Genomic DNA, 14,786 nt, shown 5'->3' on the forward strand with positions numbered 1-14,786 from the left:
GCTAATCGTGGACCATCCTCATTATGGGTCAACTTTTCTAAAGCCGTTTTGGAAGAATTAAACATCTCACTGACAATTCCAAACTCAATAAGAAGCCTCGATTGTCAATGCTGGAATTCATGGTGAAAAATATCCAATTGCCTGAAGAACTCAATTCAGCCTCCCTCTTTTATATCTCTTGATAATTCTCATAAGTGTTCTTTCTGTCTGGCAGCTCTCTCTTATTCTGACGCTACAAAAAAGGAGGCGAATTGAAAGAACTCATGATTATAATTGTCTGTACTTAACACACAGTTGATTTACTTCCTGCTTAAAATTCATTTTAATCCATTAACCCAGGATTGTAGAAAGAAATGATGGTCCTACTACCTTGAACATTTGCTTTAGCAGCAATTTTCTTGTGTCTCCAAGTTCTCAGGAGAGGTCATATGCCCTAACTATATGACACCTCAGTGCATCTTCAATTATTTGGAGGATAGAGTATAGTGAAATTACAAGACTTTCTCTAAATTAATTTCATTTGGAAAGTGGATGTTCAGGGGCAGCTGGGTAGCTCAGTGGATAGAGAGTCGAGCCTAGAGACAGGAAATCTTGGGTTCAAATCTGGCCTCAGACACGTCCTAGCTGTGTGACCCTGGGCAAGTCACTGAACCCCAATTGCTTGGCCCTTACCATCTTCTGCCTTGGAATTGATACTTTATTGATTCAAAGACAGAAGGCATGGATTTTTTTTTTAACCCTTACCTTCCAATACTATGTATTGGTTCCAAAGGCAGAAGAGTGGTAAGGACTAGGCAATGGGGATTAAGTGACTTGCCCAGGGTCACACAGTTAGGAAGTGTTTGAGGCCAGATTTGAACCTAGGACCTCCCATCTCTAGGCATGGCTCTCCATCCACTGAGCCACCCAGCTGCCCCTGGAAGGTATGGATTTTAAAAGAAAGGAGAAAGTGAATTTTTAAATCATAAAGCACTATTCTGGATTTGGAGACATTAATTAGAAAAATGAAATTAACTCCAAAATGTATGGCCATCATTGATTTTGTGATTATTATTATTAATTATATTTATTATTAATATTATTTTAAAGCATGTTAGAAAGTTATTCAAAAAACTTGTATTAAAAAATAAAAATTGAAAAAAAACTTGTACTAGACAAATTAAGTCATCTTATAAGACTGTGCCCAATATTACTCCTTTTCTCTGGCCTTTTCCTGTTCACCACTTTGCTGCCTACAGACATTCCAAAGTCTCTCCTATCCCAAAAAAGACAAACTCTCCCTGAATCTCATCTTTGCTAGGTTTGCCAGCTAAATTCCTTGAGAAAGCTATCTACAGTCAGTGTTGCCATTTATTCTCCTCTTCCTCTCTGTAAGGCCTCAGAAATCTGCTTTCCAACCGTACCTCCCAACTAAAGCTACTCTTACCTGCTACACGCAGTGGCCTTTTCCCAGTCCTCCATCTTTCCCAGCTTCTGACACTGCTGACCTCCCTCTTCTCGGAGTGTCTCCTCCTAACTGGCAGACGCTGTCTCCCCAAGTCTCCTCTGCCGGCTCATTCATTCAGCGGGACCAGAACCCTCTCCTAAGGGGCCCCATGATCCCGGGGTCCGGGCCAAAGGCCCATCACGGCGGACGGCTCCCAGATCTCTTTCTGCAGCCCCAGACTTGTCTCCTATTCCCAACGAGTCATCAGATAGTTCACAGAGGTCTAAAGCAGAACTCATCCTCTTTCCCTTGAAGGCTGTTTCTTTTCCAGATTTGCCCATTCCTGAGAGAACCGCTGCCTTTCCGGTGAGCCAGGACCCCTAGCTTGGCTGCTCCTTTACTCCTGGCTCCCCCCACGGATCTAATCTCAATTCCTTTCACACCGTGTCCTCACCACTTACTTAGCCACCTCTCTACAGGACTTGGCTTCTGTCCTCGGCGCCTCTTGTCTGATTATTGGAACAGTCTATCGGCCTCCTTGCCCCAATGCCCTTCCCCATCTTCCAGACACTGCCAAAGGGATTTTCTTAAAAACCTGGGTCTAAAAAAAGGGGAAAGGACTTACTTTTACAAAAATATGCATAGCTGCTCTCTGTGAGGTGGCAAAGAATTGGAAATTAAAAGCACGTCCCTCCCCGGGGGAATGGCTGAACAAAATGTGGTATATGTGGGTGAAGGAATCCTAGGGGCTATCGAGAATGATGAACAGGATGGCTTGAGAAAGAGCTGCGTGAACTGATGCCCAGTGAAGCGAGCAGAACCAGCAGATCATTTTACACAGCAACAGCAATACTGTGGCGTGATCCAATGGAATACTTAGCTACCCTCAACAATGCAATGATCCAGGACAATTCTGAGGGACTTACGACAAGGAAACTATCCGCTTCCAGAGAAAGAACTGTGGAGTCAAACACAGATCAAAACATGCCATTTTTCACTCGTCTATTGGGGTTTGGTTTTATAAGATTAGTCATTTGCAAAAATGAACAATTTGGAAATGTTTTGTGTGATAATGCCCAGGACTGAATTGTGTGCCAGCTCCGGGAGGGGGTAGGGAAGGAGGGAGGGATCAATTTGGATCACATAAATTCAGAAAACTTATATGGAAATTTGTTATTACATGTAATTGCTAAAAAATTTAATTTAAAAAACTAAAATTTTACATTAAAAAAAAGCACTGGTCTGACCATGTCACACACATACCCTCTCACTCAATAAGTTTCAGTGGATATGCCTATGACCTGCTCAAATATCAACTCCTCTCTGTCATTTAACCTCATTTGTATAGTGGTTCCCCCACATTGGGGGAGGGGGGAGCAATGGGGCAGCCAGGTGGTACAGTGGATAGAGTGTCAGATTGGAGTCAGAAAGACTCCAATCCTGAGTCCAAATCTAGCCTTAGCTGTGTGACCATGGGCAAGTCACTTAATCCTGTTTGCCTCAGTTTCCCTCAATCCATAAAACGAGCGACAGAAGGAAATGGCAAACCATTCTAGTATCTCTGCCGAGAAAACCCCAAATACAGTCACATAGAGGCAGACACGACTAAAACGACTGAACAACTAAAACAGCACTGTCATTTAAATCTCTTTACAGCCTAGCCCCTGCCTAGCTTTCCAGTCTTTCTACACATCACTGCCTTCCATATACTCCAAGAATACTGGCCCACTGGCTGTTCTAAACATCGGCTGCTGTTGTTCAAGCATTCAGCTATGTCCCACTCTGTGAGACCTCATGGACAAAATCTTCTCGGCAAAAATGCTGGAGTGGTTTACCATTTCTTTTTCCAGTATGTCCCCATTTTACAGATGAGGAACGGAGACAATCAGTAGTGAAGTGACTTGCCCAGGGTCACACAGCTAGTGTCTGAGGCTAAATTTCAACCCAGGTCTGCCTGAGTCCAGGTCCAGCCCTTGATCTACTGAGCCACATAACTATCCATCCTACCATGACTAGAATTCACTTCTTTCACTTGTAATCTCTAATTTTCTTCAAAAATTCAGCACAAGCACTCCTTGGAAGCATTTTCTCTAGATGGGACTGCACCCCCTCTCCCAAAGCTCTCTCAGCTCCATTTTACAAATCCATGTACATGGGCAAGCAATCTCCACCATTAGGAAAGAACCTTCTTGAGATCAATGTTTCCCACATATTATCTCATTATCTCCAGCACTCAGCTGGAGTGCCTGGACCACAGTGTGCTTAATAAATGTTTAATCCCCAGACAGAATTTATATTACTCAAAACTCAAGGACTGAGAGCTTGAAAAGACTCAAGAGATCCTTCCAAACACCTCACTGTACAGGTGAAGAAATTGGAGCCCAAAAGTTTGACTGTTTTGTCTTTGAGGGACAAAACTCAAGATTATCACAAAGTAATAAACAACCCTATTAGCGATCAATTTTGCAATCTCTCTCTCCCCCACTCCCTCCCACTCTTTGCCAATTTCCTACTGTTCATTTTCCAAACTTCAAAAATTCTATTCAAAACGTATCTCCCAGCTTCCCCTCTGGAGCCCTCTAACCCCATTCAATCATAATTTTCAGTTCTAAATTACTCAGGCAACTTTAAGTTACCCATGCTAAAAATTAAAAAACAAAAACAAAAAAAACCACACACACACAATGGAAATAAACTTACTTGTATAAGGATATTAGAAAATAAGTTTTGTTTTCTTAGTTTAGGGATAAGAAGTAAAGTGGTACTTGAGAAAAGAATTGGAGTTCGAAGCAGAGCTGAGAGAGCATGTTAATTTCAATTGTTGACAGTTATAACCGTTTTTCTATGTCAATTACTCTCTCTGGCAGTTGGCAGAGACACTCTCAGGGACTCTCTCAGGGCTGGAGGAGGGAACATCTTTGACTCTCTCTCTGTCTGAGGGAAAGATCTGTAGGAGCCCAGTGTTTTCCTTTCCCAACTTGGGAAACACTATTGACTATCTATTGTGGTTTTATAGATTGTTTTAACTCTGAGAAGCCCAAAGGAAAACCTTGATTCTTGTTGAGACTCAACCAGCTAGCCTTTGCTATTTTATAATTTGAGGGCAAAGTTAAGATTTATAAGGATAATAGCAGTAGTTTTTATTTAGATAGCATAAATTTAGGTTAGTCAGATCAGGGAGGATTAGTGTAGCCTGCAAAACATAGGAGAAGCAGTTCCTTGAGGAACCTGGGGGTTTATTTGGGTGGATTTAGAATCCCTTAGAATTAGAAATCCTTCTTTATCCTTAGATATTTCAATAAATATGTCATGTTTACAATAAGATTCTCTTTAGAGTCCTTGTGCCTGACCCTGAAGGGAAGTTCACATTTGACCTTCACTTCATCACTGAGGATATTTTTGATTATATCTATCAAAAGTATCGGTACAGTTTTGAACCTATATTGAACAGTTTTTCCATCTAAATATTTTCTTTTTTTAACTCGCCAAATTTATTTTTACACTTGATTTGGGAATAAATTTAGATTTCTCTCTCCCTCTCTCTCTCTCTCTCTCTCTCTCTCTCTCTCTCTCTCTCTCTCTCTCTTTAAATCCTTACCTTCCATCTTGGAATCAATTCTATATAGGCAGAAGAGTGGTAAGGCCTAGGCAATAGGAGTTAAGTGACTTGCTCAGGATCACACAGCTAGGCAGTGTCTAAGGTCATATTTGAACCTAGGACTTCCCATTTCCAGGTCTGGTTCTCAATCCTGAGCTACCCAGATGCCCCCTAAATTTAGATTTCTTGAAGTGACTTTCTTAACTGGATCTGAACTAGGCTTTTAGTAAAATTGGTCTGAAATTCCCTCAAGTCTGACAAGTGATCCAACAAAATGGTCGAGGAGAAACACATACGAAGTCATTCAAGGGCTTTGATTTACAGTTCTAAAGCCTCTTTACAGGCAACTTAGGTATCAATTTAGGAAATTTAAAAATCAAATCAACAAGAATGTTTTAAGTATTTTCTATGTGCCAGGTACTATGCTAGGCAATAGCAATTCAAATGAAACAGTCCTGTCTCATAAGGAAGTATACTGAGAGGCATTGTGTACTGATGGAGAGAGAATTAAACCTGTAAAGTTGACATAACTCAGATTCAAATTCTGAGTCTGATACTGATCCCGAGCTTGACCTCTCATTATACCGGAACTCTTAAGATTCTATACTGTTTACAAAGTCATTTTCTGGAGCAGCTAGGTGGTGCACCAGACAGAGATCCAGAACTGGAGAGAAGAGGGTCTGGGTTCAAATCTGACCTCAGACACTTTCAAGGTGTGTGACCCTGAGCAAATCACTTAAACCCCAATTCCTATCCCTTACTGCTTGCTCTTCTGCCTTGGAACTGATACTATCAATTCTAAGAAAGAAGGCAAGGGTTTTTAAAAAAAATTCTAGTCTTCAAATAGTAGAGGGAATGTCCTATACTAATAAAATCAAAGGTCCAAATTTTTTTTAAATAACTTCAACATTAAGAATCATTTTCTGGGGACAAACAGCTTAGCCAAAAGTTTCAGGCTACAAGTCAGTTGTTCTCTTTTTTTTTTTAACTTTTATTTCTTTACCAATTACCTGCAATACTTTTCTACACAAGTTTTCCTAAATTATACGATTGAACTTATCTCCCTCCCACCCTTTCCTTCCTGCTCCTGATGCTGGCAGGTGAGTCAATCTGGTTTATACATGTATTATCATGCAAAAATATTTCATATTTTTCATTTTTGTAAGTGACTAATCTTATAAAACTGAAACCCCAAAACCTACCCTGAAATAAACAATTGAAAAATGTATGTTTTCATTTGCATTCAGATCAGTTGTTTTCTTAAATAACTGGCTAAGAATATATGCAGAAGAAATCTCTAACAGCCAGAAAATCTGACAAGCCTAATCCAAAAGACGAGGAGCTAGCTAGGTGGACCCAAGCCTGCTCACTTATTCAAATTTTTTATTTTCTCCACAAAAATACACCAACATCCCTATCTTTCAGTGAATCACAGTGCCTTACACAGAAACAAAATTATATTCTCTACTATACCATGTTCATAGGGTGAAAAAGTCCCAGCATCGATGTTAATATAGGGATCAATTTTGATGGCAGTAACTCGGAGGCCACATGATTTGAGGATAGTTCCGATGCTGCTTGCAATGATCCCTTTTCCAATGCCAGAGATGACCCCACCAGTAACCAGGATATACTTCATTGGAAGCCCAAAGGCCAGAGGCCAGCACCCGGATCAGGAATCTGAAAGAAAAGGCAGTTATCACAGCATAGAAAGTATGTTTGAGGGGGCAGCTGGGTGGCTCAGTGGATTGAGAGCCAGGTCTAGAGAGGGGAGGTCCCAGGTTCAAATCTGGCCTCAGAAACTTCCGAGCTGTGTGACCCTGGGCAAGTCACTTGACCCCCATTGCCTAGCCTTTACCACTCTTCTGCCTTGGAGCCAATACACAGTAGTGATTCCAAGACAGAAGGTAAAGGTTTTTAAAAAAAAAAGTATATTTGCTTTGTTTGTTTGATTTTCATAAAAAGATACTTTGGAGTCAAACAAAAAAAGCAAAAATGGCTTACTACACCTGAATTTCAAAAGCACTCATTTCTACTAAAAGAAGTTAGAAACATTAGGAAAAGAACCTAATTTCCAAACTTCCTACTAACTTTTGCTTTTAACAGCAAAAATTGATAAGCACTTTAAACAAAAATGCCACGTCTATTTTCTTGGAGAAATTCTATTCATCTCTACCCATAATATAACCATGCTTTAAATAAGTAAAATAAATTTTTTTTGAAAATCAAACAACCTACTTTCTTTAATTTAGAACAGCTTTTCATAGGGAGTCAGTAAGAAGGGGGAAAAAGATCAGAAGATTTTGTAATATTATAACTATGAGAAAGTGCTATTTTCTCTTCCTGTCCCACCCCCCCCCACACACACACACACCCTTTTATTTTGGTAGGCTTCTGGGAAGATCTAGCTCTGCTTGATTTCCCATCTGGGGTTCTATCTTCTCATCAATATATCCATAACTGGATATCCATAGATCCAGTGTTTCCTTCTGTTGCTTTCCAAATCTAGTTTTGACTAAAAGATGCCATTTTATTACATATTCATGATAGATGCATGTTGGAGAGGATAGTAAATATGTATTCTTTTTCAAATGTTTCTTACTCCTCTAGTAAGAATAAATGGGTGCTTTTGAAACTCAAGCGTTGTAAAAATGCTTTTTACTTTTCTAGTTTGACTTGGAAGCATGTATACTTTTTTTGTTAGGGTGGAGGGAGGAGAAGAATCATTGAAGAATATTGGAGATATATATATATATATATATATATATCCCTCTCCCCCCCCCCCAAACCCTTACCTTCCACCTTAGAATCAATACTGTGTATTGGCTCCAAGGCAGAAGAGTGGTAAGGGCTAGGCCATGGGGGTTAAGTGACTTGCCCAGGGTCACACAGCTAGGAAGTGTCTGAGGCCAGATTTGAACCCAGGACTTCCCATCTCTAGGCCTGGCTCTCAATCCACTGAGCCACCCAGCTGCCCCCATCTGTCCTCTTACTGATCCTGTCAATGTATTTTCTCTCCCCTTTTAAAATGTAAGTATAAGAGGGCAGTTATATAGCCCAGTGGATTGAAAGCCAGGACTACAGACTGGAGGTCCTGGATTCAACTCTAGTTTCCACCACGTTCTAGCTGTGTGACCCTGGGCAAGTCACTTAACCCCAATTGCCCAGCCCTCTTAACACTCTTCTGCCTTGAAACCAATATTGATTCTAGTCAGAAGGAAAAGTTGTTGTTTTTTTTAATACAGTAAAATGTAAGACTAAGCGAGACATGGTTCTTTTGAACTTTACAGACCCAGCTCGGGCTTCATCTCATTCCCAAACTCACCCGGCCCAACAAATAGTTAATGACTAATAACTCAAAATTAGCCTTGAAAACATAACCTTGAATAAACCGTCGTTAAACCATTAACAGCCACAAGTCTGGCTTCTTCCTGCTACCACTTCACAAACTCCTCTGAGACAAGCATTTTGGAAATATTAAAGCATCTTATGATCATGAACTGTTACTATTGGAAGGGAAATAATTCTGAAACGTAGCCTCGTGCCATAAAAATCTATGCTTGCAGACCAGTTGTTTGTCCAAACACTTGCAGTTCCAAGAAGCAAGTTTTACTCCCGGCCTAGCAAGGCTAAGCCATCGCTCCCTGAGGTCCATCCACCAATCAGCACTCACTTAAGAGGCTAGCCCTAGAGCGCCTGGGAAAGTCCCTGCAGGGAGAAGCAGCTGCCGAGCGCGTGATGTCAGCCCGCGTTATTCGGGGTCCTGGGATGACTCAGAAATTCTAAAACCTCCCCAAAGCGCCAAGCGAACCTCGGCCTTTCTCCTCCAGGGGCTCGGGCTGAAACACAGCCCGACAGACTTCTGTGTGGAGGGCTGGAGGCAGACGCCGCATCACCCGCGCTGCCCGCGGCCGCGGAACAGTCCCCACGAGGGCCGAGGCTTCCTGGGAGGAGAGTGGGGGGAACAATGGCACTGGCTGGAAGCAAGTAACCTTTTTCTGAGACACGGCACGGCTGAGGAGTCAGCCTAGAAGGGCTTGACTTACTAGGGAGAAGCAGGTGGAGGGGGTCCTAAGGAGCTTGATTTGCTTCCTCGCTGGGCCTCACCCTCTAGCACCCATCGGTCAATCGGCGTCCTCCCCACCAGCCCCGGCGAGGACCTCCCTACCTGAGTTCAAGGCACGGCCCCAAGTCCCCACCCCGCCCCCACCCTCTTTGGAAAAGGTGTTTTAAGAGAAGCTAGGAAAGCGCTTCCCGGGCTGCGGGGGATTCCCAACACCCGCGAAGGAAGGAGCGGGCGGGGCGCTTGAGAACTTCACTCTAGCCCGAAAATGCAGACAGAGAAGCGCTAGCAGGACTTGGGGGAGGACGCCGCCACCACACCAAGGGGCCAGACAAAGGAGGCCGTCCCGGGGGAAGGTTCAGAGCTCCCGGTCCCAGGGTTCGGGGCCCGAAGCTGGGCCGTGCATGCAGAATTATGCCGGGACTCTGGACCTCCTCCTTCTCTTCCTTATGCCTCCACGCTTGATCTGCAAAGAGGAAGGAGGGAAGAGTAGGAAGAAAGGAAGCAAGGAGACGTGCGCGGAGATCTAAAGCAAAGGCCCGAGGCAGGGGGCAGAAGGAGGGAGTCCTGCCCGGTTCCCAAAGCATGCATCCGTCCCCAAGGAGTGAAGGAAGGGAGCAGGAAGCACAGCGGCCGCGCGGTCCCGAACCCGCGCATGCAAGGAGAGGTATTACCTGTGCGGAAAGCCGTGGAGGGGGAGTAGCGAGGGCGGGGGCGACTGCCGCAAGCTCCTCCCACACGCCCGCCCCGCCCCCCAGGCCACTTCTTAGCTCACCTGTCTGTGGCGCCGCCTCCAGGATGTGGCCCCCAGGCCAAAGTTAGCGGGGGTGGGGATACTAGTATCCCGCGAGAGGGCGCACCGAATCTAGAGTCCCAGCTAACCCGGACCCGATCCTTTGGCTTGGATTTTCTGGATTCGCTTCTACACCTTCCTTTGCCACCCCGTCGGCTTGGTAAATGAACTCGGTTTCTCCTCCAGGCGGCCAAGGAATTCACAGTGCTGTGCGTTATTTTTAATAAGGCTTTTGTGGTTTAAAAAAAAAGAGTAAGTCCACGCATGGCCACTGTGTGGATTCCTTTTATTTGACTATGCTTATATAACTAGTTGCAAGGTTTTTCTCTTGGCTTTTAATGTGTTTGGGGAAAGGAAGCTAGCAATAATAATGTCCTCTTCCCCCCTGCCGCAAAAAAAAAAAAGAGGGAGATCACTGTAACTTTTTTAATTCATCAAAGAGAACAGAAGTTCCTGGAAGTTCTATATACTATATTCACTATATACAATCGATACACATTATATTTCAATACACATATAGAGTGTGAATTAATATCTATAACACATACATAGTGTGCATTAATCTATACGTAGACATATACATAACATACCCATATATTTGTATACATGTTTACATATTGACATACTGTCAATATAGACACACTATGTGTTGACATGCACATTTACTGCATATATACCAATATATTGATATACAATACACATATTTGAATGTAGATATAATCAATATATACATATGCTATATATATCAATGTATAGACACACAATATATGTATATAATGCCCCTAAGTCTTTGTGGAATTCTAGCTTAAAATTATACTAAGACTTTGGAATAGCTTGTATTTTACTAGAAGGACCAGAATTTAAGAATACCAACAAGGACCATGCAAATTTCCCAGTCAGGTACTTACTTGGTCCTTCTAGTTTCAAAAGCAAGTAGAAAGAAATGGAGATTCACGAATTTATATAGAATCTTCTTTTTATGTTGTGCTGTATGAATGAAGTCTTTTTTTGCATTTTGAGTTCAAATTTTTTTTAATGTATTGTTTACAGAGTTGAGAAAGGAGGGATCTCCTTTGAAAAGGTGGAGAATTCTACAGTTATGGAATGCTGCATTGCCTGTCAGATGGGGGTGACTGCTGATAAATTATATTCTATTTTAATCTTTGTTACAAGGGCAGGTTAGGTAGATTTTGGAGGATGAAAGAATATATTCATGTATATATCTAATGTGATATAAAAACTAAAGGTAACAATATAACTGAATGAATGGCTCTTATGGTTCCTTCCTCTCCTTGTCATGTTTCCCATTTTTCTTTTCCATATATTCTCCATAAAAGTAAGTCCAGTCATCCATAGAATTAAAGAATGAGAGCTTGAAGGAACCCCTAAGGTCACCTAGTCTAACTTCCTCCTCTTAAAGATGAAAAGGAGACCCAAAAAAGGTTAACTGGCTTGCCCAAGGTTCTACAGGTAAATGGTAAAACTTCCATATGAACCCAATTCTTCTGAAATAGTTTCCATTATTTGCCTGAAATCTAGCTCAAAGATTCAGAAAACCCTTTTGCTCCGCACATGCTTTTCTCTACAAAATAAGCATCATAGAATTCTGAGCTGAAAGTGACTTTTAAAAATACTCCCATTTTTAAAATGAGTTCTATGTACTCATTTCAAAAATTCAGAAACTAAAGTCCAGAATTGTGAAGATGAATGAGGTCAGAAAGGTAGTATAGCTAGGTAGGATTTAAAAACAGGTGTTGTCACTTCCATTCATCTCACTGAATTCCTGATATGTGTATATATATAACATATACACATTATTACTATATATGCACTACATGAGTATATGTATATATATATATATATATCTACATATCAACTTTTATGGAGAGTTGGATGCTTGGGAAAGTAATTTCATATTGCTAGGTGGACAGCATTTTTGTTTATTCAACAAACATTTATTGACTGCCTCTTTTTCTGCAGGGTACTCAGAGTAGGCCTTGGAAGTACACATGAAAAAAAACACTGAACCTGTCCTCAAAGAGCTTATAATCAAATTGAAGAGATGGGGTAGATATAAGATGTACAAAAATAAATATGGCAACTGTAATAGGGTCAAAGTGAAGATCTATATAAATTGCTCTAAGAAAATGTGAGGAATGAGAATACTTTTAGCCTAGAGAATGCCTCAAGGTAGAGGTAAACCAAAAAAAATTGTTATTGTAAATTATCTCATTTCAAAAGGCATGCACAAAAAAGGATAAACAAGCTTAAATACCAGAGAGGGGTTTGACTTTTGGGTGTGGGGTAGGGAATGTTTTTCACTGATTCATTAGATGAGTATTTTCTGAATGTCTATTATATTCATGACATCTAATAACTGTGCTTGGGTTAAATTGCTCCATCCTTCTCTAAGCTTTCCTATTTTCCATTTATATCCTTTTGTTGGTTTAGTCAGGAGTGTGAAAATTAGGCTTAATCAAGCTGGGTAAGGTGTCTGATGCCTTATAAAATAAATGGAGAATATCTAGGAATAGAAAACACACACACACACATATATATAAAGAATCATTAAAATGCTTATATGATGAAAAGTAGGCATCTTGGTGGCCCAGTGAAGTCAGGAGGGCTTATTTTCCTGAATTCAAATACAGCCTCAGACACTTACTAGCTGTGTGGCTCTGGGCAAGTCTCTTAACCCTGTTTGCCTCAGTTTCCTCAACTATAAAATAAGCTGGAGAAGGAAATGGCAAACCGCTCCATTATCTTTGCTAGAAAAACCACAAAGGGACTCGGTCAAAGGGTCAGACATGACTGAAATGACAAAATAACAATAAATGAAGTGGGGTTTCATATTTCTGCCCTCAAATGTCTGCTACTTCAAGATACAAGGCCCCTTTGTGCTAACCCCCAATTCAAACTTCCAGACTGAAACCTTTGATAACTACTCCAGGTTCAAGATATTCTTTGGATCTACAATCCTGAAATATAACTCATGAGTTTCAATTGACATATTTACCTTTCAACAGGAACCCAGAGGACTCAGCTTAGAGCAAAGGCATTTTTACTGGAGCATAGTAAGAGGATTTACTTTTAGAGTGTTTCCCCAGACGCTGAGCACATATTCCTTTATCAGAGAGAGGGAGCAAATATAAAGATTGAGTATAAGGGGAACTACACCTGAGGAACAAAATGTAAAGCAAGCATCTCAACTCCTACAGGGCCCAGTGTTGAAAGAATTTTCTTTCCTTTCAGGCTTTTACCCTAATTAATGAGGAGAAACTCAGGACAAAGAAACATTAAAAGGAGTTTATTTAAAAGGTATCAAGTTAGCAACACATTGACTGTCTGATTGCTTGGAGTGAGTGAGCCACCTTTTAATAATACGTTAATAATGAGATAGGCAATTCTGGTAGGTTGATATTAGCAAAAATGTCCAGCCCTTGTAGCTCAATTCTTCCCCAAGTGTGTGGCCTTTGCACACAGGTGGGGTATGGAACAATACCCAGTTACAAACAGATGAGGACTGAATCAAATGCATGATGAGTAAATATAACTTTCAATATACTGATGGCTTCTTTTGATGTCACTGTCTTGCTTCTTGTTCTGCAGGGCTAAGATAGCCTCTCTGTTAGGCACATTGCTCTGCTGGTTGGCATAATCATACAGCCTACAGCTTCAGGCTAACTTGAAATCTTTAACTGGGGCTTTGTTAGGTTCTTTCAGAAAGAGCCTGAACCTTCACCTTAAGGCCAGAAAGAAATATCCCTGGTTCTGTTCCCTTGAAGTTTTAAATGGGGTCAAACAAAGCCTGAGCAATAGGATCCCAGTTCCAGGCACTAGTCTCTTAAATTCAACACAGGTTATTGTTTCCAATACAAAATCCCTGTATTCCCCTTTTAGGCAGAGGGTAAAGCCTACATCTCCTAAAGTCATTTACTTCAACTTCCAGGAGACATTGCTGATGGGAGTGCCAGAGAGGAGAGAAATTCTTTTCTTCTCTCCATAATCTGCAAAAATACTCCCTATATCTTCTTCTCTGAGTAGAGTTAACTTGCTTTTTGTCTACCCTACTAGGAACATTGTTTATCCTCTTAGCCAATCATAAATTCCTTGTAACCTATCAATTGCTTTACTTATAAACCCATCAAATGAAAAGATTTATGAGAGGCAAAAAAAAAGGTCTTTTCTTATCAGTTTTTAAAAGAACTTCATATTTTGCTACCACTTTGTGTCAGAAAATTCCCCCATTTGGTCAGAAACTTCCCAAACCCTTCCCGCTTCTAAGATCTCATGTGTTGATCTTAGGGAGTTCAGAAACTTTGATAGGAGAAAAAAAATTACATCTGTATTATATGTAGTTTCCTGTTTTTTATGATTAAAAATATTCTGAGAAGGGGGTCCATAAACTTCATCATATTGTCAGAGGAATCAATGACATACAAAAAGATTAAGAATCTCTACTCTTTCATCTTCTCATTCTGTGAAACACTTGTCTTTCCAGAGGCCTTTTGACATTAAGTGTTCTAATGGAACACAGACTTTTCTCTACTACAAGATTGGCCTCCTTTTCTATTTGAAGTGGTGCAGTGTATAAAATGATGGACCTAGTCAAGGCCTGAATTCAGATTTGCCTGATGCTGGGAAAGTCACTTCACCTGTTTGCCCGTTTCCTCATCTGAAAATATAGTATAATAATAGAATCCACCCGTCACGGTTGTTGCAAAAACGAAATGAGATTTTTGTAAAGTGCTTAGTAACAGTGCCTGGAACATAGTAAATCGCTGTATAAATATTGCTGTCGTTATTATTGTTCCTGAGGGGAAAGTCTGCACGTGGCAGCTGCCCCTAATTGAGCCTTGAATTTCTTTCTTTCTCAAAAGTTATCAAGCTATTATTAAAATTTCTA

At 41.0% G+C, this 14,786-nt stretch overlaps 1 protein-coding gene across 15 annotated transcripts in view; it reads right to left on the reverse strand.

The window, feature by feature from the left end:
• CTPS2 (CTP synthase 2) overlaps positions 1–14,786 on the reverse strand; it is a 135,890-nt gene that overhangs the window by 120,877 nt on the left and 227 nt on the right. For 3 of the 15 annotated variants that reach the window (XM_007500864.3, XM_007500863.3, XM_056808591.1), the window contains exons 2-4: positions 12,897–13,004; positions 9,863–10,265; positions 6,498–6,704 (exon numbers count right to left, since the gene is read on the reverse strand). In XM_007500864.3, coding sequence (XP_007500926.1) covers positions 6,498–6,663 — 166 coding nt within the window. In that variant the 5' untranslated portion in view covers positions 6,664–6,704; positions 9,863–10,265; positions 12,897–13,004. Of the gene's footprint in view, positions 1–6,497; positions 6,705–8,835; positions 9,554–9,761; positions 10,266–12,896; positions 13,005–14,786 lie in introns of those variants that run through there. The other 12 variants (XM_056808596.1, XM_056808594.1, XM_056808598.1 and 9 more) reach the window with 9 other exon arrangements.

Source organism: Monodelphis domestica, chromosome 8, assembly GCF_027887165.1.
Source record: "Monodelphis domestica isolate mMonDom1 chromosome 8, mMonDom1.pri, whole genome shotgun sequence".
Classification (NCBI taxonomy): domain Eukaryota; kingdom Metazoa; phylum Chordata; class Mammalia; order Didelphimorphia; family Didelphidae; genus Monodelphis; species Monodelphis domestica.